Source organism: Manduca sexta, chromosome 27 (genome assembly GCF_014839805.1).
Source record: "Manduca sexta isolate Smith_Timp_Sample1 chromosome 27, JHU_Msex_v1.0, whole genome shotgun sequence".
NCBI classification, from domain to species: Eukaryota; Metazoa; Arthropoda; class Insecta; order Lepidoptera; family Sphingidae; genus Manduca; species Manduca sexta.
In genome coordinates this window covers 2,002,159-2,028,999 of record NC_051141.1, presented here as the reverse complement: position 1 = coordinate 2,028,999, position 26,841 = coordinate 2,002,159, and the positions used below count along the sequence as shown (strand labels likewise).

General features: G+C 37.9%; 1 protein-coding gene across 1 annotated transcript in view; it reads left to right on the top strand.

Moving 5' to 3' along the window:
* LOC115454860 (solute carrier family 15 member 1) overlaps positions 1–25,433 on the top strand; it is a 34,329-nt gene extending 8,896 nt beyond the window's left edge. Inside the window, exons 7-15 of the mRNA XM_030183571.2 lie at positions 461–640; positions 2,363–2,599; positions 3,718–3,963; positions 4,546–4,649; positions 5,508–5,654; positions 8,989–9,232; positions 12,413–12,520; positions 23,696–23,839; positions 24,063–25,433. Coding sequence (XP_030039431.1) covers positions 461–640; positions 2,363–2,599; positions 3,718–3,963; positions 4,546–4,649; positions 5,508–5,654; positions 8,989–9,232; positions 12,413–12,520; positions 23,696–23,839; positions 24,063–24,221 — 1,569 coding nt within the window. The 3' untranslated portion in view covers positions 24,222–25,433. The remainder of the gene's footprint in view (positions 1–460; positions 641–2,362; positions 2,600–3,717; positions 3,964–4,545; positions 4,650–5,507; positions 5,655–8,988; positions 9,233–12,412; positions 12,521–23,695; positions 23,840–24,062) is intronic.
* The last annotated feature ends 1,408 nt before the right edge of the window (positions 25,434–26,841 follow it).

The window sequence follows — 26,841 nt, the reverse complement described above, 5'->3', positions numbered from 1 at the left end:
TGATATTAACAGATATAATACTCATTATAATAAACGGTCCCGATCGCTTCTTTCGTTCTATCGTGAAAATCAACCAATGAGATTTTTTTTAAACATGCTTACATAATATTATGTTTAGTGCTGTACTCTCGTGATCAGATCAAAGATAAAAACTGGCATCGAAAAAGTCGACGTGCGACATATTAATATTATTCTTACGAGCTAGGTTTGGGCATAAACAATGACTATAATGATTCAAATAAAAACAAAACTAAGGGCGGTGTTAATAAATGCAAATCACTTTTCTTTTTTTTTTATTGTAACCTGTTTTGCGTCTTAATTAAATCAATAAATAAGTAGTTGGCTGCCTGTATATCCCATGAGTACTAAACTCGGTTCCTCGCACCCCTCATATACTATTTTCAACCCATGACTATAGTTATACTTAGTAACAATCCAGATTGTAATCTAAAATGTCCAGTACGCGGCTGTGAAGCGCATGAAACACGACTCGGAGACGGACGGGCCTCCATGCGAGCACTGGCTGGACCACTCCATCGAGAAGTACGGCGAGAAGCTGGTGACGGACATGAAGGTGGTGTTCGCGATACTGTACCTCTACCTGCCGGTGCCAATCTTCTGGTCGCTATTCGATCAGCAAGTAATACACCTAATATGTTTATTACTAATCTAAAGATTACCATCCAACTACTATATATTGACTGCCTTGGTGGCGTAGTTGTAATTGTACACGGTACGACTATCGTGTTGAGGTCTTGGGTTCGAATCCCGGGTCGGGCCAAAATAATTGTAAAGCCATTGGTTATGCGCCTAATCTCTCTCCATTCATATTAAATTGCCGTCTCACCAAACGAAAGAAGAAGAAGAATGAAAAGAGACGAAAGAAGAGTGAAGGAACAGAGAGTGCAAGTGTGTTTGGCGCACACACTTATGCACTATAACATGGCCCGTCCACTTGCCTGATCTCCACAGATATTGGCCGCCGTGGCCGAAATTCAGTTAGGAAGGGATCAATCATTGTACATGGATATGCCAAAGTCCATTAAACCTGATGGTAACGAGAGTGGAGTCTTGATGGAGTATGAACCGACGTGACATAATTATTCCTCGCCAATTGACAGAATCATTACGTTTACCACTACGAAAGGACACTTGCTGATAGGTCACGAGCCGTTGAGCCCGATATTGAACAAGGAAAACCAATTATAGAAGAATAAATGGTTTAAGATATTTCTGAATAATAATTTTATTCACTTACATGAGAAATGTGTTCACTATATTCGAACTACTGTATGTATAGAATGGTCGCATAAACCCGTATTTCGAGTACCCCTATGTTCTCAACTACAACAAAATACAGCGGTATTTGACCACTAATATACCTATTATAGTGGTCCCATAATGCTGTATTTTGAATACATCCTATTTTACGATATTGAACCACTATTTCGATATCAAACGGGATTATTTTCTTGTTACATGCTTTAAAATTTATTTATATTGTACAAACCTATTCAGCTCCCGTTTTAATGGATGCTTCGAAGATAATTAAAATTCCATACAAATTAATGGAGCTTGTGTAAAATTTACCTCACAAGAGTTGTCAATATGACAAGACTGTTATTTCAGACTTTAATAATGTGTTTAAAATTTGAGACCGTATTCAATATTCTGTGTACGGATTAAATTTAAAATGTTAATAGTGTTCATTTTATGTATGTACATTTTCGAAAGGTTTAATTAAAATGTCCGTATATTCGTGAAAGAGCAATGATAGCCTTACGGTAAACTGAATTGAAAACGAATATTCAAAAGAAAACCGAATCATTTTATTAATTTTCCATGTGAAAAAGGTACCAGAACTTTCACGGAGATTACGACATGTGTAAATTGACGCTTTTTAATCTATATCCTTTATTTTAAATGATAGTGACAACGTGAATAGAATAACAGATATTACGTCTGTGGTCAGCCTTCCACAAACTACACCCCCCCCCCCCCCACCCACCCCCGAGGAAATCCTTGTGCGCTCGGTCTTCGCACCGAATGCACGCCTATATATGGAGGGACATTTGCCGCGATCCTAGTCACTCAATCCAGTATGTATACCTCGTGGTTGGTATCTACACATTAGGGCTGATAAGTGCTCGCGAACATTTCCTTTGCTTCTTCCCTCCTGCCATCCTTAGAAGTTTCCGTTTCCTTCCCCTACATTTCCTTTCCCCACACTTTCCTCCAGGACCCTGCAATCACTAAGCCGGGGGATTCCAGTACCCTATTCACAGGTTTCCCCGGGGGTTAACTACGGGATCCGATAAGAAATGACTACGCTCCATCTGTTGACCTTCAACCTATCCCCAAGGGATCCCGATGGACATTTCAAGCGTCGCGGCTGCGCAGCGAGATCTTCGGAGTAACCCTGATGCCCGACCAGCTGCAGGTGATGAACCCCGCGATGGTGCTGCTCATGATCCCGGTGTGTCCCGGCGGGGTGTGGCCAGTGTTCCCGGACCTGCCGCCGCTGCAGAAAATGTTCCTGGGAGGAATGCTGGCGGCACTGGCTTTTATGTCTGCTGGCATTCTTCAGATTGGCATCGAGGTGCTCCGTTGTGTTTTGTTTAGTTTATATTACACTAGCTTGTACTCGCGACCCCGACTGCGGGAAAAGATTTTCCAGTATATAATATATTGTTACACGCTGCTATCCTAGCCGATGACATCGGCTGTTTCCGGAAGTATTCGGCTGCGCGGCCAGGCTGGCAGTGGAGAAGATGTGTCACGCGGCGACTATTCTATTATTCTCTGTATTTGCACGTAGTCAAAAATGTCTAAAATTGTATTCTGCAACTATTTTTGCTAATATAATGTTTAATACTGCAAAAAGAGCGTTTAATAATATTTTCCAAAGATAAAAAGTAGCATTAGCACTCAAGAGTAATTTAGCTTCCTATAACTGTTTTTTTATCGGTTCAGTAGTTCCAAAGATTAACCTTTACAAACCTAGAGCTGTGTGCGCTTGGGTTTTAAACCTGCGGAGTGCGGACATTCGTCTCGGCAGTCCGTTCCACAAACAATAAGGCTATCGCCGTTTTTGAAAATGTATAATTAACATATTTTCTAACACTGAGTGTAGTTCTTTTTGAAATGTTAATGATTAAACATTTTCTGAAGATTTAAATTACTATTTATAAAAAATTTAAAAATATGTTCAACTGAACACATATTTAAAAAGCGAAAACAAAAATACGATGTCTTAAAATTATCCCTAAAACATTTAATTGTTGGCTAAAGTTACTGATTCATATTATTCTTATTCTGGTTTTCTAATGTCCATTAGTCAATTCATAAGACTTTAATTTTAACTATTTATTTCTGACGCACATCTATGTAAACTAATATTTCTACTAAACTAAACAAAAATTCTGACTAGTAATTATTTCTTTTTTTTGTAAATTGAAAACGTTTTGGTGTATAAATGTAGGTTGTTGAATAGTGAAAGGAAACAATACACGCAAATGACATCGTCGTCTATAGCTGCGGGAAGATTTGGAAAAACCCCGGGTACTGATCGCACCAGCTTCATTCGAATAGCGTAGTACCTACATCTATGTTGTGAACCGTGAGGTTGCGGATTCGATTCCCGAGTTGAGTAACAACTTTTACCCGTTTTCCAATTTTAACATTTAACTTTTCTTGTATAAACAATCTATTCCCTAGCGCTCCACTCTGCAAGTACCAGGGCACCATCAGACCGGGCTGGTGTTCCTGAACACGCTGGCTTGTCCTGTAGACGTGTCCGTGCGGGGCGAGGGAGTGGCACCTGTAGAACAGCACGGGACGGCGCTCATGACGCCGCTGCCGCACCGCGTCCACACCTTGACAGTCAGCTGCCCTGTCGACTGCGCTGGCAGGGTCATGAAACGGCACATAGTCAGGGCTGACTTGAAGACTGTCGCCGGCATGGTTAATACTTTTATTTTATGTCATCATCATATTTTCGGCCGGGAATCGTCAACTGCTGGACATAGGCCTCCCCCATTGAGCGCTATAGGGACCGGTTCTGGGGCGTCCTTATCCATCGGACTCCGACCCTCACCAGGTCGTCGGTGCGTCTCGTGGGGGACCTGACTACGCTGCGTCTTATTTTGTGTAAAAAAGAAAAAAAACAGTAGCATCTATGGAACTGTATACCTAATCTAAGAGCTGGGACGTATATAGCGATGTGCAGCGCAGATATTTTTTTATTGTCAAACTATTATCGACAATGTCTTCATTGAAATAATATTCAAAATTTATTAACGCAATAATAAATCGCATTACACTGTTGTGTTAATTGATTTTGAATATTAGTAAGCCTGGGAAGGTCCTGGGTTCCCGGCTATACAAATCATCAAGCACAATATTAAAAAAAATTGTTTAGAGTTGGCAACTTTTACCTGGCACCACAACATTTAATTAGCCAAATCGTTACTCAGTACTTTTATTTAATTTAGGAATAATTACTTCTAAATTATCAAATTTAATAAATAATTTTAATATTTTCAGTTCATGCCGATTGTCGTTGGCCAGAATTCCGATGACCAAATATCTTTCTATTTCATGGACCCGAATCCGTTTGGCAAGTCGCTTACTGGAAAACCAAAGCTGAAGTTAGTATAGCTATAAATTTTCTTTTGTAATTCGCCATCGCATTGTTATTGTATAAAGTACTAGCGTATCGCCTCGGCTTCGTACGGGTCGTGGAACACATATATATCATTTTTTTCCCGCGTTCAAAACATTAATACACATAAACCTTTCTCTTGAATCACTCCGTTGGTGAAAACGATGAAAATCCGTCCGGTTGTTTTCGAGTTTATGACGTTCAGATAGAAAGCGGCGATAGCCTAGTTGACCGTGGAACGGACTGCAGAGACGAATGTCCGCAGGTTCAAATCGCGAGGGCACACACCTCTGACTTTTCTAAAAAAAATATGTTTGCATTCTTTGTGAATTATCGCTGCTTTAACGATGAAGGAAACATCGTGAGGAAACCTGTATACCTGAGAAATTCTCTATAGAAATTTTCGAGGGTGTGTGAAGTCTACCAACCCGCACTAGGCCAGCGTGGTGGACTAAAGCCTATTCCCTCTCAGTAGTAGAGGAGGCCCGTGCACAACAGTGGGACAGTATATAAGACTGGGCTGATATTATTTATTATTATGGATAGACAGCTCGTAGCTCCGTAAAAGACTGTATCACGCCCGGTTCGCTCCCGATAGGAGGCTAGCAACTCCACACGGGAACCGCAGCACACCTAGGCCTCTTTAGACATATTCGTAGTTTCGATTCAAACATAACAATCAAGCACATTTGTAAATAAAGTATTTCGAAATCGATAGACCATATGCATATTATGGGCGGTAATAGCCTCTGGCAGATCCTATCGGGTTTATTCCTTACGCTATTCACTAGCTTAAAAAACAGTTGAAATATTTGGTCAGATCTATTTAATATTAATTTTCCAGGGTCGTGTACGTGGGGGACACGGGTCCCAATAAAAACGTGTCCATTGCTGTGGAGACGGACAAGCGTCTTAGCGACATTTATTATGTATCAGACGCGCCGATCGACCATATCGGAGAGTCGGCCTACATGTGCATGCAGCCCGGCAAGTTAGTACATAACATCACAAGTTTACCTTCTCCTGTAGACAGAGGTGCAACATTTTTCACTCACTTCAGAAATAGGAAATTCTCAATTCGACTGTATTTTTTTTTATGTTTGTTACTTCAGAACTTCTGATTGGGTGAACTGATTTTGATGATTGTTTTTTTTTTAATTTGAAAGCTGGTGCTTCCTATATAGTCCTACATAAATTGAATTGTTGTTGGACCCTGAAATTTGGAGACACATCAGAAAACTCTTAAAATGATGTCATCAACTAAGATGTCGTCAAGGTATACGGATTTTTACTGACACAAAAAAGCAAAAAATTTCAAATTTTTCAACAAAACAATTATGCGTTCAAAAACCACTATAAAAAACATATTTAACATAACCTATATACTGGTTACAATGTTTGGAGTCGGCGACAAATTAAAAGATAAATACATGAACAAATGTATGAAAACAATGTTTCATTTTTTACTCTCTGTTTTTGATCACTGTCTGCTAGACAAATCATAGATAATAACGCATTGGGATTAAGGAGGTAAACAGTGTGTAAAGAATTAAATTCATGTTATTCTGTGCCAGGATAAATAAAGGTATCGCTACACTGGATGAACCAATGTGACAAATGAATTAACTAACACAATGTTTCCTTCGTCAGTCGCTGACGGCCGCCTTTTTTATTGCGATGTACTGGAGTCCTATACTGCCTACCTTGCTTTTTGCAATTGCTTACTCATCCTTCCCATAAATAATATATAGTAGCTCTCTTTGCCAGTCTCCTTTCATTCACGCTAGATGGCTGTCTTTTAAAAAATATTGTTGATTTTTTTTAAAAAGGAACTGCATAAAACATTTATAGATTTTTCACCCAATTACGATCTCTATCTGAACGGACATAAGATATATTTTTGTACCCACCGATCTATAAGCTATCTATTAAAAGCACCGATCTATTATAAGGATGAAAAAGCGACCCTATTGAGATGATAACGATGATATTTATTAACTAAACTAAACACCAAGCTACTGTAGGTGTGCGTAGGGAATAATTATCAACCGACTTCAAAATAAAACAAGGTTCTTGTTCAGCTGTATGTATGTTTTTTTACGTAGGTATTTCACCAATTACTGCGTCAATTCTTTCTGCTTTAGATTTCTGGCAAATTAGTACCATTTTAATTTCATTCATATCGGACTTGGATTTCGTGGATGCAAAAGGGAACTTCGCAATATTGAATAGGATTATTTTTAACAGCTTCCGACGACTGCAGACTTCAAGACACTGTGAGCTCATTCTGCGTAGATCGGACCACCAACAGCTAAAATTTAAAAAAAGTTGTATAATTGTAAAATGTAGGTAGATATTGTAACTGTGACTTTGTGGGTGAACAACACCTCAGTCCCCCCCGTGACCATGAAGGCTTGCAAAGTCTTCGAAACGTCGGGAGAAAAATAAAAAACAAAAAACCGCGATAGAATCCGGAAAATTAGTTTAATTTCAATGTCTAACATTCGCGTAAACATAAGAAATCATTATACATACACATATACAGTTTCACGCCTCTATCCCATAGGAGTAGGCAGAGACTATGGTTTTCCACTTTGCTTCGAAAGTTCGGCGCGGTCGACCCCTACCGGCTCTTCCATCCACATTCGCCTCATAAACCCTCTTTGTCAGTCTCTTATCATCCATCCTCTCCAAATGCCCAAACCGCCTTAGCATACCCTTCTCAATTTTTGTAACTACATCCTCTGTCACTCCACACATATCCATGACCATAGTATCCCGCACTCTATCATTCATAGTCACCCCACACATACTTCTTATACTCTCATTTCCACTGCTTTAGTTTTACTTTCATGCTTTTTTTGCCATAAAATAGCAATACGTGTGTTCTAAATAAATTAACCAGTGGAATATCTGAGCTTTAATTCGATATAACGACGTCACTAGCCGTCCGTAATGATGCTTTTTCGAAACGCACTCATAATTACAGACACTGACCTTGTTCCAGATACGTGACCCTGTCTTTGTTTGACCTTCGTTCAAGCTTTCATCCGATTTTAATTTTTATTAGATTTAAGATGGGGTAGACAGAGATGCAAAGTGTGCTTTGATAATATTTAAATAGTATAAAGAGGTTCATTGAAAATATAAATCTATATGTAACTATATTCGAATCAAGCTTTCACGTAGTTTGACGCGTGCCTGATTTTACGACTGTCTATAAACAATTGAACTCTGAATTTTCAAGCAATGTATTGCATTTATCATGAAAGATTGCATTGTATAAACGCCCAGTATATACCACATATGATAAATGATAGCTGAATAGGTATCTATTCCTATATAAAAGGCAACTAGAAAGGAAACTAAATTAAGTAACACTTCTAAAGTGAAAATTGACGTAAAAATCCGGAGCCCGCGTGTGGTGTTTACCGAATCGCGTATAATTTTCGCCTCGAAATTCAACTCTTTAATCGACCGCGTTAGGTTGATTGTCAAACCTTTTCTTTTTGTTCCACTTTTACTTATTTTAGGAAAATAAGGTTCCTCACGATCTTTCCCGTTACCGTTATAGTAAACAATATTTAACTAACAATACAAAAAACTTCGGGAAGTTAAATATGTGTGTCAGGTGTTTTGACCCTGCGAAGCTTGTTCTCGGTAGGTCGTTCCATTCAGAACAGAGCTATGGTGCACTATGTACCCACTCTTACCTATAATATATTTTTAAAGACTAAGGCACTCACGTAGGCCTACTTATCTTAATAATATAAGCCCTGTGTTATATACTGTCCCACTGCTGAGCACGGGCCTCCTCTACAACTGAGGAGAGGGAGGTTAGACCTTAGTCCAGCACGCTGGCCTAGTTCGGATTGGTAGACTTCACACACCTTCGAAATTCCTATAGAGAACTTCTCAGATGTGCAGGTTTCCTCACGATGTTTTCCTTCACCGTTAAAGCGAACGATAAATTCACAAAAGTCAGAGGTGTGTGCCCTTGGGATTTGAACCTGCGGACATTCGTCTTGGCAGTCCGTTCCACACCCAACTAGGCTATCGCCGCTGCTACTTATCTTACCACTAATGAAAGGCGACACTCCACCAGTCAAACATACTCATGTTTTAGACAAATACTTTTCACATAACTTCTCATCTTTGTAGATTAAAGCCGTTCAGTCACGAGCAGCTTAAAGTCTGTTACAAGTGACGACAAAGCTATTGTCACTGAGGACTGGCAGGTAGCAGCAGATATGCAGAATGTGACTCAACTTCAAACCGGCCAAGACATAGCGACCGTACTGTACCATTTAATCTTTTGTGGTCAGATTCAAATGGCGCGCGCAAGACGCTAAGGGCGATATGTCAGGGTCCGGGGAAGGATACCTGCGCACGGGCGGCGTGTACGTGCTCTGCCTGCGAGAGAGGCTGGGCCGGCTGGACGCGGCCATCCTTCACGCGCCGAACCCTCCCAACGAGCTGCATCTGGCCTGGATCGTCCCCCAGTACCTGCTGGTGTCCGTCGCTGAGATCATGTTCGCCGTTTCGGGATTAGAGTTTTCTTTTACTCAGGTAATACATACGCCTTTTGTAACCATAGTAGTTGACTGCAATGTACCCACTTTTCGGAAATTGTAATCTCACGTTATGGCGGTCCAGCGTAACCCGGAATAAGGAATAAAGTCTTATAAGGTTATTAGTTACCTATTTTTTTAAAAAATCACATCAACTTTTTTTGTCTGCCTTCCTCACTGCTCAACTACTCTTCCATTGGACCCACGAGGTGATATAAATTATTCTGATTTTTTAACACATTTTCCAAAAATCCTTCAATTTGAGAACCGTTTGCGCGTCCGGATTGTCATTCATTTAAAAGGGACACAACACACGACACTTTAAACATCAGCAATCAGCGATTTTGTCGTTTTGTGCGAGCTGCAGCGATGCGCCATTTTGTACATACGAAATGGTGGAAACCAGTGCAGTGTCTGAAACTACGTGGTTTTTGATTCTGCGACCAAATGTAGATCCTATAATTAATTTTGACGATATCAATTGCTATATTGGAAACGATGTTTAAATATTAATTGTACTTGGTCATTCATATTCTAAATTAATTTATCTGTTTTGTTCTTAATAAGTATACTTACTACCATAATATTTACTTTCCTTTTCCTACTAAAGCTCCTATGGAAAATTATTATGAAATGAATTATCATTGAATTTGATTATTAACCGTATTGCATACATTTTGGATGGAATGTACTTTATAAGGGTGCCATATCCTTGACTAAAGCTTTACAAAATAAATAGGTACACTATTTAAAATATATGGCAATATTTAATTTTAAGAATGGTCTATTCTAATAAATGATAAAGGGATTATTTTACAATATCTAGTTCGGACGGAGTCAAACCAACGATGACAATAATTAGTAAAATGCAGCTGATAAGCCTATAAGCCGATCTGTCGAGTAATCTGCAGAAGAGGCGGCGAGGGGAGGTTTAATTGCTTTTTAATTCTAGACTGCGTCGGTAACTTAGTTTTGTTACAATACGACTGCAGTGCTGAAGTCTCGGCTTCGATCCTCGGATCGGGCAGTTATATTGAGTTTCTTAATACCATCGCTGAGACTGGAATTTGTGTCAAATATGGTGGCAGGCTCGCCTCTTATCACATAAAGAGACGGAACCCACATAACGTTAATGGGCACACTGGTGGTAACATCTTGCGTCTACCAACCACTTCAAAAATATTGCATGATGTATGTGGTGTGAGACTGCTGAGACTGACACTACCCCGGTCGAGCCTGCTTATTCCTACCGAGCCACGGTGCACACTAGCAAATATTATACTGGCTGTACCACTCACAAAACATGCTTATTGCAAATTGAACTCATCGCAAAGGTTTATAAGGCTGAATATACTATTATTATATAAAGCAGAAGTTACTTATGCACGCGGGCGGAGCCACAAGCAAAGATATAATAAAGATCATAATGTGCCATTAGACGCTAATCTGGAATCTCGAAATTGTCCCAATTGAGGCGACTGCATACACTACGCGTAAATAACGTATACTGCCCATCTTTTTTCTCGTACTCCATTAAATACGTCAATTATTTCATGACCCATCAATATCGAAAATGTTTGTGTGCGTACGAAACACGTATCCGTTTCATTTGATTTTGATTTTTATATCTCTACTTTTAGATTAGGTTATAATTGACTCGTGATGTACTATAGTTGATGTATAATACTTGTACATTTCACTGATTACACTCTAATTAGTGTAATTGATGTATCTGTATTAATTAATTAAAATAATTACATACTAACCATATCCGATAGAAACATTACATCAGCGCGAGCTGTGAGCGATGAGATTTGAAATTCTATTTCCAAGTCGGGTAAATATTCAACGGGTTCATATGCTCGGTGAAGTCCAAAAACATTAGTCAAGGCTCTGTCTACCCCATGGATCTTGTAGAGACATGAAGTTCCGTGCTTTTATTTGTACCATAACTACCATTGGCATCAAATCTAACAGCTCAAATGATAGGACCAATTCTACCCGTATTGCTTTACATCCTTTTCCATTACAAATATCTCTGATTAAGTTTATAAATACCTTCTGTAGTTCATAATATGGAGTCCATCTTTACTATGAAGGGAACTAGCTAGAACTATTAAAATAAAACTATTTTACGGATTTTGTCGCGGTTTTTATATTAGAATTTTCTCCCGACGTTCCGTTTCGTACGTAAAATAGTTTTATTTTAATGTCCAATCGCGTATACATAGGAAATAATTATAAACAAATATGTATTATGACTAATTAGTGCTCCCTGAGATTCGCCGAGCTGCACTGCTCGGTGTATGCGTGCTTCTGCCGATCCTGGCTCACAGGGGTTGTAGTGGTGGGTGTGAAAGCGGCATAGTCTCGTACCCCATGTACAAAAGCCGGGCGCGAATGTATTGAATATTTATTTAACACAATAAACCGCCCCTAACAGCATTGTTCTCTCGTGAAAGCTGAGCACTTTCAATATTTCATATCAATTTGTTCTATTTTCAACCTGTCGCGTCACTCAAACCTTTTAGTATGAAATGAAATTGTTTATAGTCCTTTGAGGTATGTTTTGTAGGAGACATGACTTTTAGAGTCTATTGAGGAGCTCTATTAATGCACTCACAGCAAAAGGCGTACGGTACATAATGTAATGGTCGCGATATTTTAAAAAACTTTACATATTATTACTTTGGGTGCAATGAACACTTAATATTGTGTATTGAGGTGTATCTTGTTCTTTCAAAATTGGATGGCAAAATAATTGTGTCTATATTACCAATTGTATGTACATTATGGAATGACAGAAGAGGGGGTGAGGTTTTGGTATGTGATATGTACCTCACCCAAATATTATGTCTATATAAATGTGCTTGAAATATATGACTAATATAGTATTCTTTTCTTGACCAAGGTAATATTGGGGTTAACAATCAAAGTCACGGTGGGGGTGAGGTTCTGCTATTTGATATTTCGTTCGATAATAATATATCGATGTTTGTATGCAGATGCTGGTTACTTTATTTTCAGGCTCATGGTGAGTGTAGTTTTGTTTTTCTGTGAAACGAACAAAGAATTTATTTCCTATTATTAAGGGTCTATTCCATATGCGAGATTTATAAGCGTATTTCAAACTCAGATTTAATCTTTAAGCCCCTTATCGGTACAAGCTTTGTTTCAGGCGCCAAAGAGTATGAAGACAATAACAATAGCGGCGTGGTACGTGTCGGTCGCGTTTGGGAACCTGATCGTGATTCTTGTGGCGCAGACGAAGATATTCGAGTCCCGGGTAAGGTATCAGCAAATATACTACCAATAAAACTGCCAGTCAGCGTTTCAACATTTGAACTGTGTTGTAAAAGTGGGTTTACGAACATTATTGCTGTGACTTTTTCTATGAACAATAGTAAAATTATAATAATAAAACTTACCAATTTATTCGCTATGTGATCTTCGTATAGCCTAAGGACTATATTAAAAAGTATAACTTCCAAAATTTACATTTAAGAGGAATTATAGGATACTGTGTTAAGGCGAATTCTATTATGACTGCACCCCATAGTGGGAAACAAGCAATATAATATCGATAAAACAAGTGGCGGAGTTTGCGGCCGGCGACTGGAGTCCGCGGCCTCGGTTCGCTGCTGCGGTGACGCTCGGAATCGCCCCTTTACAGACAAGATGCAATGGCTCAACGAAGTTATTTAATTAAATTAAGTTCGTATTGCATAATACAAACGTGGAATTCTTTGAAAACGGAGTTGGCCGAACGACGAGGCCGATTCGAAGCTTCGGTTTCTTGTAATAGCAACTATTGGCATCGATTTTTTTTTTCTCCGTATTGTGTCAAACGAATACCTTGTCGGCTCTTATTCGATAGCAATTGTATTCCCCAAGGAAACTTTTGAATATACTAATCATTTTATATCAATTAGTTGCGATATCGTTTGAAACTACTGCGTTGCGTAGATTGTGAATTTTTTTAGTGGATTCAATATCGATTCATTAGTTTAGCAATAGTGCACTTGACTGAAATTCTCAGGAGGGGTAACCGAATTTTCGATTCGAAATAAACATGTGGCTTGCGCGACATCGGAAGTATCATATAATGTCTCACAAACAATTGGCGAAAAGTTCGTGCATGAATGTGACTATGATATGATACATTCGTGTTCGTGACTATTCGTCTGTACTCTACAAATCCCTCGACGATCGACATAATTATGCCGGCCTGTTGGAAGCGGATATACACAGGCTGATGCTATGGCGGGTTTTAATACCTGGTGTACGGAGGTCGCTATACGCGCGGACATAAAATATATCCTATCATCAACATAAAAGATAATACATATAAATGACGATCGGCTTAACATCAATGAAATCATGGAAAATGCCGCTCAAAAATTACAAACACACAACATCACGCATTTATCCCCAAAGAGGTATGCAGAGGCGCAACCAGGGCACCGACTTTTCGCCAAGTGTGTTCCGTCCCATGATGTGATAGAGGATGAGCCTATATCGGGCACAAATTCCAGACTCCGGGCTGATACTGAGCAGAAAAACCCACATATCACTTTGCCCAACGCGGGATTCGAACCCAGGACCTCAGAGCGCTGTCATACCGCGCATGCAGTACAACTACGCCACAAAGGCGGTAAAAAGTTACAAAAAAATTACTCTTACTACTAATGGATATTATGGGCATATTATGGATTCCTTGTTCCAAAACTCGAAAACCGCGCGACATCACACATAATCACTCACCATTTGATTTGTTTGCACGGGAGGAATTTAATCTTGTGCTTAGAAAAACTTGGCTACTCTTATTTAATAGGATATGTAAAGTAGTGCTCGCCAAGCTACTGTCGTTAATTATGCATGGCTCTTTTGTTTGGGCTCCATTGTCCAGCCTGAGGCGTCCGTTTATACGGAACACTCTCCGTGTGAAGTGTGAGTAGCTCGGGAGAGACACAGGTGGGGGGGAATTCCCGTATATTCGAAATGCTTCTCAGTGGCGACGGGTGAAATCTTTCCAAAGAGAACCCAATACAACATATAGATACTAATATGCATAAACAAGGTTTACAAATCGTTTTAATGACAGGTTTTACTTAAATTTTGAAAGGGAAGCCGGCATGAATCGAGTTATATGTGCCTAGTGTGTACACTTCGCCACTGGTAGGCATCGTCCACGACCTTTAAAGTGCCATTGCTACTTTTCACGGTCACGAGTTAGTTTCATCCAGATTCGATATAATCTTGACAAATATTTAATGGTAATTGTAAAAAAGGTAGGTATACATTTAATAATAATAATAATATCAGCCCTGTATTATATACTTGCCCACTGCTGAGCACGGGCCTCCTCTACTACTGAGAGGGATTAGGCCTTAGTCCACCACGCTGGCCTAGTGCGGGTTGGTATATATTTATTTATACATTATTATCACTGTGTCCAGGATACGTTACGCTACGTTTGTTGAGTTGTACGCGACATTCAAAAGGCTAATGTCCATAATAATATATTCTATATTATGTCTATTAGGCATGAATGTCGACTACGCTAGAATGACCCCCCAACACTGTTTCTCGGAGGCTTTTATTTTCATCCATAACGGTTGAAATGTATTGAGCGCCGCTTTAAAATTGATACCTTGTAACACAGAATAAAAAATAAATGAAACGACAATAGTATTCTGAAAATAAATTTAATCGATTATCCTTAATGGAAAATTCTAATGTATTTATCTGAGAAAAGTAGCCTGTAAGTTCATCACTAAGTTTATTTGCAAGCTGAAGTCGTTAAACAGGTACTTTGTTATCAAATCTAATATTACGTGAAGCGAAAATGTTGTACCCAATTTTTGGTTTGTAATTTGGGAAGATTGATACATATAGATATGCAAAAAAATATATTTTATGTATATGTGTTACGCATATATTAAATTCGATGGTCGAATTTCGGTCATTGGATGACCACCGGTTTCATATACTTTATCTGAAAATCAATATTTGTTCGTATTTATTACGCTCCCATATAGTTTATTCGATCGAGATAAAAGTTTGTGAACTTATTGCGGTAAGATTATAGGTATAGGTGGCGTAGTTGTAATTGTACACGGTACACATACGACTACGGCGCTGAGGTCCTGGGTTCGAATACCGAGTCGGGCCCAAACCATTATGACTGGGTTTTTTCATCTTAAAAAAATTACTCAGTCGCAGCTCGGAGTTAGGAAGTTGGCGGTGTGATATCCCCGTGCCTCGAGAAGCACGTAAATCCATTGGTCCTGAGCCTGATCTCTCCGATCATGTCGGACTGCCGTCTCACCGGACTATGAGAGTGAAGGAACAGTGAGTGCACTTTTATTGCGCACACCTTACTATAATATCTCCTGCGTACTTGGGTGATCCCCGTTGAGATTGGCTACCGTGGCCGAAACTCGATTAGGAAGGTATCATAGTAAAATTTACTTACAGCAATTGTCGCGCGTGTAGTCCACGATAATATCCGACACCACGTAACAATGTTTTGTTAAGTTGGTTCCAGCTAAAAGATTGAGTATTGGACCCGATAAGTAGCGCTATTGTCGAGATATAAACGTTTAAATGTAATCCAAATAAAATGCTATTCACGTGAATGCGGTCTGTGGCAGAACAAGTGCCGGGCCTACTAGTACAAAATAAATTTGATTTATCACTGTTAGGAATTGTAGTAGATTAAAATATGCAGTATAGAATTAATTAATATGGTATTTATTTTTGTCACTGTCATTTTCTATAAACGATCCCAATACCTTTATCGACCTATCTCAAAAATTGGCCAATCAAAGCAAAGTATTTTTACATGCTTACAATGAGTTATTTTGATTGGTTGATTCTCGAAAGCGGATTAAAGATTCAGATCGTGTTTGTATGGAAAACAGATCCAAATCGCTTGGCAAAGATACTATATTCGTTCAAATAAAGGTAAGAGGCAACAGCACGTGGGGAAGTCACTTCCACTAGTAAATAATCTTTCTACGCTGTCCGTTATTGTTTGTACTCAGACAGGCTTCGAAGCCTTCCAAATAGATGCTTGTCGCTTACCCACAATACAAACCATGGCGACGTGGAAAAGTGTGTGGTAAAGTATTTTAAATCTTATTTCCATAACAAAGACTTTGTATTGACTTGACGTTCAGATTGAAGTTTCAGTCAGTCAAGTTCAGATACTATGGTAATGAAATACTGTGTAAAATTAAAAAAGGTTTTATGTTGAAAAAACGTACACATAAATTGTTTACCCAATCCCTTGGATTCAATTCCCGGGTCAGGCACTCCATGTGAGTTTTTTAATATTTTCCTTAAGTTGCATTCTAGCGGGGTGTTGGAATAATAACCACTCGTAAAACCTATACTTTTAAAATATGACTTAGATTCTGACAGCTGTTATTGAAATCACGCTTATAAAGTTTAAGTAGTATTTCTGGACGATATAATTGATGCGAAAAAATATCATACTTGAGAAGTTTTCTATAAGAATTTTGAGGAAATGTGAAATCTATCAATTTGCACTAGGACAGCACGGTGTGTACTAAGGTCTAATCCCTCTCAGTAGTAGAGAGGCCCCTGCTCCCAATAGTGGGACAGTATATAATATAGGGCTGATATTATTATTAATTATTACCCAGTTATAAATCGACAATGCCGGCCAACCCGAAATACCTGTAACCTATGAAAATAATACATCGTCTTTACCCTTGAAATAATCGTTAAACAACAAAACTTGTGGAAAATCATTTTTGTGTAACGTATTTTTCTATGAGCAAGATGTTGGATTGCCTGACATATACTGTTGATTATTTTCTACAAAATATAAATAAGGTGTGATTTATTACCAGCTCAAAGTTTATTTAAACCATAAAACTTGTTACGTTCATTGATACTCTAATATATTTTGCTGGTGGTAGGTCTCTCATATGTGAGAGTCCGCCTGGGTAGGTACCACCGCAATGCCTATTGCTGCGGCCAAGCAGCAGTATGTAGTCACTGTTGTGTTCCGGTTTGAATAACAATGTAGTCAGTGTAACTACTGGACATAATAAGACTCAATACCTCATGTCTCACAATGGCGAGAGTAGTGGACTACCAAATAAAACTTTGTGATTCAAGGTGTTGGATGGTGTTTCTACTGTTTATTGGCGGTCGTATCGCTTACCATCAGGCGAACGGAAAGCTCGTCTCGTCATTGAAAGCAATAAAAAAAATCCCTCCCAACCCCACCACCCACGTTGACTTGTCACGTCAGCCCCACATATAAATTTGACTTGATTTAAAAAAATGTTTTGCCACACCATCTTAAATAAATCACATGTAACATTACATTTCCACGTCAACATATCATAATCCATACCGTTGAAATAATATATCAAACGAATATTCTTATTGTTTCTTATTGTTGTAAATATCTATGCATACATAATAAATATCTATCTAGTAGAGTCGATCAAAGTCATCAGGCAATACTATAAACGTTTTACAACTATTGTAAAAATAATAAAAGAAATCATTTTCGGATAATCTTGATCGAATGATTTCTTATATGTACGTGAATGTTAGACATTAAAATAAAACTATTTTTCGGATTTTGTCGTGGTTTTTATGTTACTATTTTCTCCCGACGTTTTGAATACTTTGCAGCTTTCGTGGTCACGGGGGGACTGAGATGTTAGTCATCCGAAAAGTCAAACTTACAATATCTAGCCACATTTTACAATCATATCATTCTTTATTTTAGCAAGATTAGATCACCAACGGCTTAAATTTAAAAAAAAATCGTCTTCGAAACACCAGAAGAAATTTATAATATAAAAATTGCCATAAAATCGGAAAATAGTTTTATTTTAATGTTGATCAAAACCGATATTTAGCCACAGTCTTATCGCCTGTACAAAATACAAACACGCGACCAAATTTACAACCAATTATACTTAGAGTCTAAATGATAGTTTTACATGACCGCCTCTCCGCTCGTAATACGAGAGGTCGTGCAAATCCGTCTGTACGTTGAGTTGGTACGGCGTTGTGGTTTGTCTGACGTATCAACTCGTAGACCACGATTGGCTCCGCTCAGGGGTCGGCCCCTCTAAAGGCTGCGGTCGCGAGCATAGGTACATACATGCAGGACTGTGTCGACGAACTGACAACGTTAGGTAGAGTATGTGATTAGTACAAGGGTAGATACATTATCGTATATTCTATAGATACGAACGTCCATATAAACTATTTGTTCAAATCTGAACTAATATGGCAGCCAAAACGTCACTGTTATAACCTATTTATTCACTTGAAAAACAAATAATTTTACTAATTTGACTAATATTTTTATTCAAATCCAGGTTTACACTTAGACTCGAGTTTTTATATCATAAGCGCCACTCCGTACACAGCCACAAGCGGTCAATATTGACCAAACTAAAATCAGTTTGAATGGATTACAGTTCAATTTAGTTGAACACAGGGAATGTTCGGTACGCCAAATCTAGTACGTAGTAATATATATCGATGGGTATATATAAGTAACATTATGATTATACGTAAGCAAATGATATGATACAAACTAGAGGAAATAGTACTCAAATTTGTAGAAAAATTACAATAATTGCGATTCCAAAATTAGTATAGGCTTTGAATTGTTATTCAACTCTTTCGTTCGTCCACAATGTAATAGCAATGATGTCACTCCTGTAGTCACTTCATCATATTTTTAGGATTCCGTACCTACCTCAAAGGGAACCCCATCAAACTTTTAAGTGAATCCGATGCAAAAGATATGACCGTTGATATTGCATATTTTGCGGTTACACAAGGTTTTCAAAACCTATAGGGTAGTAGGTTGTGTTAATCTGGAATTATGAATTTTGCCAAGAAGTAAATTAAAGCGTTCATACTTTAATAACAAAAAAAAGCTAATTAACTATTATTACGAGTACTTATTATACATGGTTGGTGCAATAACCGGCAAAATGACGTGTGTCATTTCTGAAACTAGATAACTTACAAGTTTGTACAGAACCCTCAGTGCGCGAGTCCAATTGCACTTTTCCGGATTATTTTTTATACCTATCTATTTTATATAAGTGAAAAAGGCACCTCTTATTCCTTATACTGTGCCGAGAAGTAGTAGGCAGACCTGTAAATTGATTTAAAGTCACACATTCGTGGATTGGTTAAACTTCTATAAGCGCTTATTTATTTACAATAATTTCATTACGTTATCCTACTAAGCTCGTTTTTATAGCTAATATTGTTGAGCATAATCCGATCCTCGAGAATAGATTATATATTCCAATATCAATAGAAGACGGCGTAGACGCGTTACCGTGGGCAGAAAAGGCGGGGCTGTGAAACTAGACACCGTAGTATCAATCCTTTGCAGTTTTTTTGATACAAAAATATTTAAACTCACCCCTGTAAGTCCACCTAATCTCAAATCCACTACTTAATTTTATATTGCGTACAAAATAATAACTTTATCGCGTATATTATGAAATAGAAACAACTTTAATAAAAGATTACAAATATATATTTATACAGTACAAAGGAAAACGGAACCATTGTGATATGAAACACAAGTAAAAGATTTGTTCAGACAATCACGTTACAGAGTCGTTTAGGTCAACAGCGAGCTGATTCTTTGAAGTGAGATCGTGTGTTGCAGTTTATAACTGCGCACAACACCTGCACCTTTGAGGATTAACTCCCTTTGACATTCTTCTCTGGTGTCATTGGTAAAGGGGTTTACAGGAGATATAATAAAACATAAATTCTTTTCTGGTGTCAACGAATGTTTTTGGAAGCTTAATGAAACATACACTTCTATTTACGTTCGTCCATTTGATGGATGCGTGGATTCACTTAATTTGTTGTTTCTTTGTCTGCGAATTTTTAGGATTAGGAATATTCATTGTAGAAGCAGTAGGTTGTGGTCACGTAGGTACATTGTGGGTTTTCCGAAAATAACCTATTATAAGGATTACTTAATAAATATAAAGGATTCTAAATTCTTACTAATGAAAGTATTTTATATACTTAGTTAAAAAACATGTTACAACTATTATTTTTTAATTATGGTAACGGTAACAATTGGCCTGAGATGGTGGATTTGATCCATTGGTCGAGTGAATGTTGTTGAGTTCTCCTGTTCTGGACCAATCTGGAGTGTAGAGTGTGCCCGATGTGGCGACACGCGCGCCCTCTATCGAATCATGAAATGCAATACATATCGCCACAAGTACACTACATCCCTGCCTTCCCCTTCGAGTATAATAGGCGTGGGTGAGCATGTATCAATCATTCCACGTAAATTATCCTCGATTAAAGTTATGAATTTAACTAAACGTAACGAAACAAAATATGGCTATGAAAGGTGTGTAGCAATAGAATCATAACTTTTCAATTATAAAACACATTGATATTTTATTTTATCAATGAAGGTATTCAGGAGTCTTCAAGTTAATAAAACGCTTATAATAATCTATAAGTATTATCCATGGCTGACGACAGTCCGTGGAGGCTGGCCAGTCCCCCACTTTGAATTAGTTCCCAAGATTGTCTTTGACAGGATCGGGAATGAGCTTAATAACCAATTAGCGGAAGCCCTATCGTCGGGGTTGTCAATATCACGCTTTGAACGAAGAATCTCGTTTTTCAGTTACCCATCCCGCTTCGGGTAATGCGATGCAAGAAATTTATGAAATTTAGATTTAGTTAAATGCGGAATAGAAATATCTCTACTAGTAAAATCTAATTGCATTGACATTTTTCATTTGTCTATTTCAGTACAGGAAAAAATTCTATCTGCCAAATAAATAAATTGTTAAACGTTATTTTTACAATAAACATTATATTAGCAAAATAATTACAGAATACAATTTTAGCCATTTTTTGACAACGTCCATTAAAAACATGAAATCATGATATGGACAAAATATAAAGTATTTTACATAATGTTTTGCTATTTCACACTAGATTACGTAACCATCACATAAGCTTAATTTTTTGTATGACAACCATCCCAATGTCCGCCTTATATCATTTTAAAACTCTTTGAAACAGATAAAATATCTTATTGTATCACAAGTATTGATGCAATAGAACAGGCATGCAACGTTTATAGCGATATACATTTTTCATACCAGTTTTGTTTGGAGTTCCCGATGTTTGGGAAATGAATCTAGCAACACTAATTGTCTCTTCGAATGCGCTCGGTACTATATTGACTAATATTCTCCCTGCTCAAGTAATTTTAAGTGTACAATCACCTACATTTACGGCAAATTAAAAACTTTAAATAGCCTATACAGAAAGAAATATGATTTAATTGTAACAGTCTAAGAACAAACAAATAGTTGTACCTAGTGTTAATTATACACTTTTTTGTCGTACAATAAAAATATTTTCTTCACAACAATCAAATAAAGGGGTTTTTCTCTACCTCACAAAGTAAAAAATGTATAATTTAAACTAAACGTGTATAGGCGATTTGAAGAATTGGACTTGTTATTACTTTTGTGGCTTTTCAAAAATACCCCAACGAAAGAGAGAGAAAGCAAAATAAACTTCTAGGTTAGGTTTTAGTAGGACATATGATGTTTTTATTATCTTGCCAATTACTATATCTTAGCCTTTTGTAAAAGACACAAACAAAATTTTAACGTATTTAATAATATTTTGGATGAGATTCCCATTTCACATACATACTCGAGTCTCTCTAATTAGTGTTCCCCATTATTAGCGCTTATTATAAAACAAAAGCACCCGCCGCTTCTGTCTGTCTGAAGTCTGAACACAATAAACTCAAAAACTAGCAAACGAATTTTCATACGGTTTTAACCAATGAACGGTGATTCAAGAGGAAGATTATTGAAGGTTGTTCATGTGTACAATTAATTCATATTTTATGTAAATTGATAGAAATATAACGATGATTGTTAAAGATGTCGGAAAAATCAAATCGACTGAGAGTTTTCATTGAAAACGCATAAGAATATAGTGTGGAATTATTCCCCTCTTTTAAAAAAGTCTGCGCTGGCATACGCTTATCTGTTAAGGGTAGAATGCTTTACCCATTCAATTGCAAAAAAGGTAACATTTAATATGGTTATTGGAAAGTTACTTATACGGACACGATATTAATTCTTTAAATTTCAATACCTTCGCCCGTATTCATAGACGTTATTTATCTAAGGACGGAGCATTGCTGTGATAACAAGTCTGTTTCTCAGTGCTGACGGCATGGCAGCCTTCGCAGCGGGTAGACATAGGGCCATTGTGATTGGCTAATATTGAGATACAAATTTAATCTAGTTGGTTTTCAGATAAACAAAGCTGAACAAACAGCAAGCTGTCAGATAAACAAAGCTGAGAAACAGACTTGTTATCACAGCAATGCTTCGTCCTTAGATAAATAACGTTTATGAATACGAGCGCTTAATTATGCGCGTTGTTTACGTTACACATTTCATGCACATTATATGTAGTTAATCCTTTGTTCCTACTCGGTCTCCACTAGGAATAGTCGCCCATGCACGGGGGATATTTGTCGCAGCTCTAGACACACAGTTAAGTGTGTATACCTCATGGTTGTCAATTCACATTCTGGCCTACGAGGGCTCGCAAACATTTCCTGGCCTTTTCTCCTCCCATCCTAAGAGGATTCCTTTTTCCTTTCTCACCCTTCCTCGGATATCCCCTTCAACTTTCCTCCAGGATCCTACAGTCGCTAAATCGGGAGATTCCAGTATCTTATTCTCAGGTTTCCCCCGGTGACGACTGTAGGGTCCGATACAAAAATAATAAATAATCCTCTATACCAGACAATTTTAATTAATGTCTTAAGAGTTATCACAAAGTAAAACTATCGCGCGACAAAATAAATTCAAGCGGCCTCAGAATTTTCACCCACTTGTCACTCACTATTGGTACATGAGTCGAGCGATGAAGCGCGCTGAGGGATACTCTAACTCAAAAAGTAGGTTTAATATAAATTATGCTCTGCTAGCCGTGTGATGCCAGCGAGGGTCGCTAGTAATCAAAGAAATAATACAGTACAGTTAGTTATAGACCGGACATAAGGACCAAGAGCTTCAAAAATTATTACTAATTGGTAATAAGTCGTCGTCTTATATGAGATTTCCGTGTGATAAAATGTCATAGCGTCCTTAGATATTACTAGAAAAATAAAATATTCTCCGAGAATATGTTAAAATGGTTATTAAAAACTTATAAACCATGATATGGAGAAAATATAAAAGTATAATTACATTGGTCTTTTGCTATTTCAATGTAAATTAAGTGACCGCAGTATGAGCGAAAAAAATTTAATGAAAATACTGCCAATGTCCGCTTTATATAATCTATAATCTATAAATAAATCTTAGAACTTTGCTAGTAATACATAATGTGTGTAATTTCTCAGGCGACAGAGTTCTTCGTGTACGCTGGGTTTCTGGCTCTGGCGATGCTGGTGTTCCTGCGGATGGCACAGGGCTATGAATCCAGGAGTGTGGAGGGAGACGGCTCCTCGTCGGAGAGTCGACCACTCTTACGGCACCGGTCTAGGGTTAGTCCGGTTTCGCGGCTACACCCAACCCATCTCAAGATATTGACTGTTGGGATATATAAATAATTCTAATCTTTAAAAAAAAGAGATAGACTAGAGTATAGAGTACCGCATTTTTACACGTAATTTTGTAAATAAAAACGACACAGAAGTCTTTTTGCTTTCTCTTTCAATTAGTCAGAATGTCAGATCTCGCTGGGAAATGACTAGCCTATGATTGCAGGTGATATCGGTGCACTCGCTGTCTACGACGAGCACTCGCGCGTTCAGCGGTGCGAGCGAGGCATCTTCGACGTTGTGGCCGGCGCGCGCGGCTGTGCGGCTCGGCACGCCCAGCTCTCGGTCCACTGGACCACCGCCCACCACGCTCGCTAAAGACTAATCTAGTCATTTTAATTAAAAATAAAAAATTTAAAAATAATTAAAAAAAAATTTAGAACCATGGTCTGGTATTCTTAATTCCAATCCATCTTCCAAAGAGGCTTGGCATAAAAATATACTTTGTTCACCCCAAATTAGTAGGATTAAGGCACGGCTTCTCTACGCATTCAAGCATTGCCAATAATTATTGTAGTATTTGACGATTACTATTACTGTAAGGCAAATATCAATTGTGGTTAGTCCAAAGTTTCAATTATATTGTATAATTATAATAATCCTCTTTGCGGATAAAAGACCTATACACATGACCGCGGGACATCGCACAGTATCGCAAGGGATCGCGGCGGCTCGCACGGCCCAACCAATATTATTGATCGCTGAAACTTAAATTACGTATCAACTTCTTGTGAAAACAGTGGTAACTGGTAACATAGTCCATACTGATATCTACGTATAAATTATACCTACACGTAAGTAGCGCATTCCGACGACGCAATATGATACCAAATCTCATATTAATTATGTATTATATACGCTTGAGGCTATCTACATCAAACAGAGGTAACATTCTAGTAATTAAATAATTATCAGAATTGGAACAGTATTTGTTACTGTCGACTACCTATATTTTCGGATACTTTGTTTTATATTATGAGTTACAAGCATGACAAAGATTTTTAGAGTCATTGTTAGGGGAGTATATAGTGCGCACGTCACAGCACGCCGTGCGTGGCATCAACTTGATGTGTGGCGACCTCAAAGCAATATCAGTTGCAAATGGCAAATTAATTAGATACGTCACATCATTTAGGATTGATGGTTATTGGTTCTATTGTTGTAGCAATCTTTCGTAAGCCCTCGCCCCGCACCGTTATAGCGTCAAAGTAATTTTTTTAAAGCTTGTCCATTTTTGAATGAAGTTTTATTACCGGCTGCCTGATATACGCGACGTCTATCCAATTCAATCCATCAAACAGTGCTAGAAAAACCTATGCAAATTATTGCCCAACTTAAGTAATTTTAGTCCTGTATTAAGCCCGGTATTTTTCCATTATCAAAAATTAAGGATACCGGGTCCAACAACTTCAGCAAAACCTTAGCATAAACCAAAAATTAGTAATCGCAGAACACAAATCGAAGACACAAGATTATACATGACCAACTTTGTCATAACAATGTATGTTCATAAATGAAATAAAAGATACGCAGTAAATAGATATCTTTTATTATTACCCCTTTCCAACATTCACACGGGCAGTACCTATATTATTTTAGCAGACAAATCGGATAAGTGGTTTCGGAGACGAGCTCCCGATATAGATGTTTCGGAGTAAAGTACAAAAGAATAACGTCTGAAATTTCGAGCTCAAATTTTCAGACTACAAAGTGGATCTCCGAAGTTCAGCTAACCTTTAGCGGTTATGGGTTTGGCAGTTCGAAATGTCATTGACGCAGTTTGTGACGTAATTTGCCTTTCGGATAATCAGTCTGTTTTCAATCTAGGTTTTCAATTATATGCATACCGCCATGTTCAATAAACAACTGCAGTCGCTATTTTCGATTCAAAATCAGGATATATTTTTTACATGTTGTCAAATGATTTATTTTCGGGATCATGCCAATATTAAAATTAATATGTCTTACGGGAGACAACAGCTCTTGCGTGGTTAATAAAAATATACATAACGGTAATAAATACGCTCCACAACACACAGACTGCCTCGCACGCATGCGGTTGTACACACAGTTGTACCGCATGCGTGGTACGGCAGCGCTCTGAAGTCCTAGGTTCGAATCTCGTGTCGGGCAAGTGATATTTGAGATTTTCCACTCAGTATCAGCCCGTAGTCTGGAATTTGTGCCCGATATAGCTATATCCATATATCGAGTGAGTCCTTCGGCGAACCTCCTATCACATCATGGGATGAAACACACTTGGCAGAAAGTAGATGCCCAAGTTGCGCCTCTGCATACCCCTTCGGGAATAAATGCGTGATGTATAATTTTACAACACACACAAAAGAAACCAACCCGTATTTCTCTGAGAAAGTGAGCTAACATTTGGTAAAAGAATGTGTATATTGAATGTTAGGGAACTTTCTAACAATATTTATTTCATAAATACTAAATAAGTCGAATATATTTAATAAACGATATGGGTCTACGTAAACGCAACACTTTTATACCAAGATGTTTTTATATTGAACTTTTACGTCGCAATAAACAGGACATGACGGCTGGCAAGAAGTACAAGTAGAGGTAGAAGGTTCTCAGAGAGATAATTCCCTTTATCGAGATATATAAGGTCATAGGGTCTACGTCTACGGGGGCGTATATCTCTTTTTGCAATTAAAATCATTACAATCGAAGGACAGCTTTAATGACTGTAGGTACTCTACTGTATGTACAGGAGCGTCTTTGTCTTCATAATCTAGTACATAATAATTCCTAACTTTTATCAGTGACTCCAAGAACTGGCTGCATAGTTGACACAGAAACGTTGCGATCTTTGACAATCGTCTGATTAACATCTTTTACGTGTTCCACTTCTTTATAATTATGGGCTCCGACGTTTATTAGTAATTTCACCAAGACCAGTAGTAATAGCAAATAATATGAGC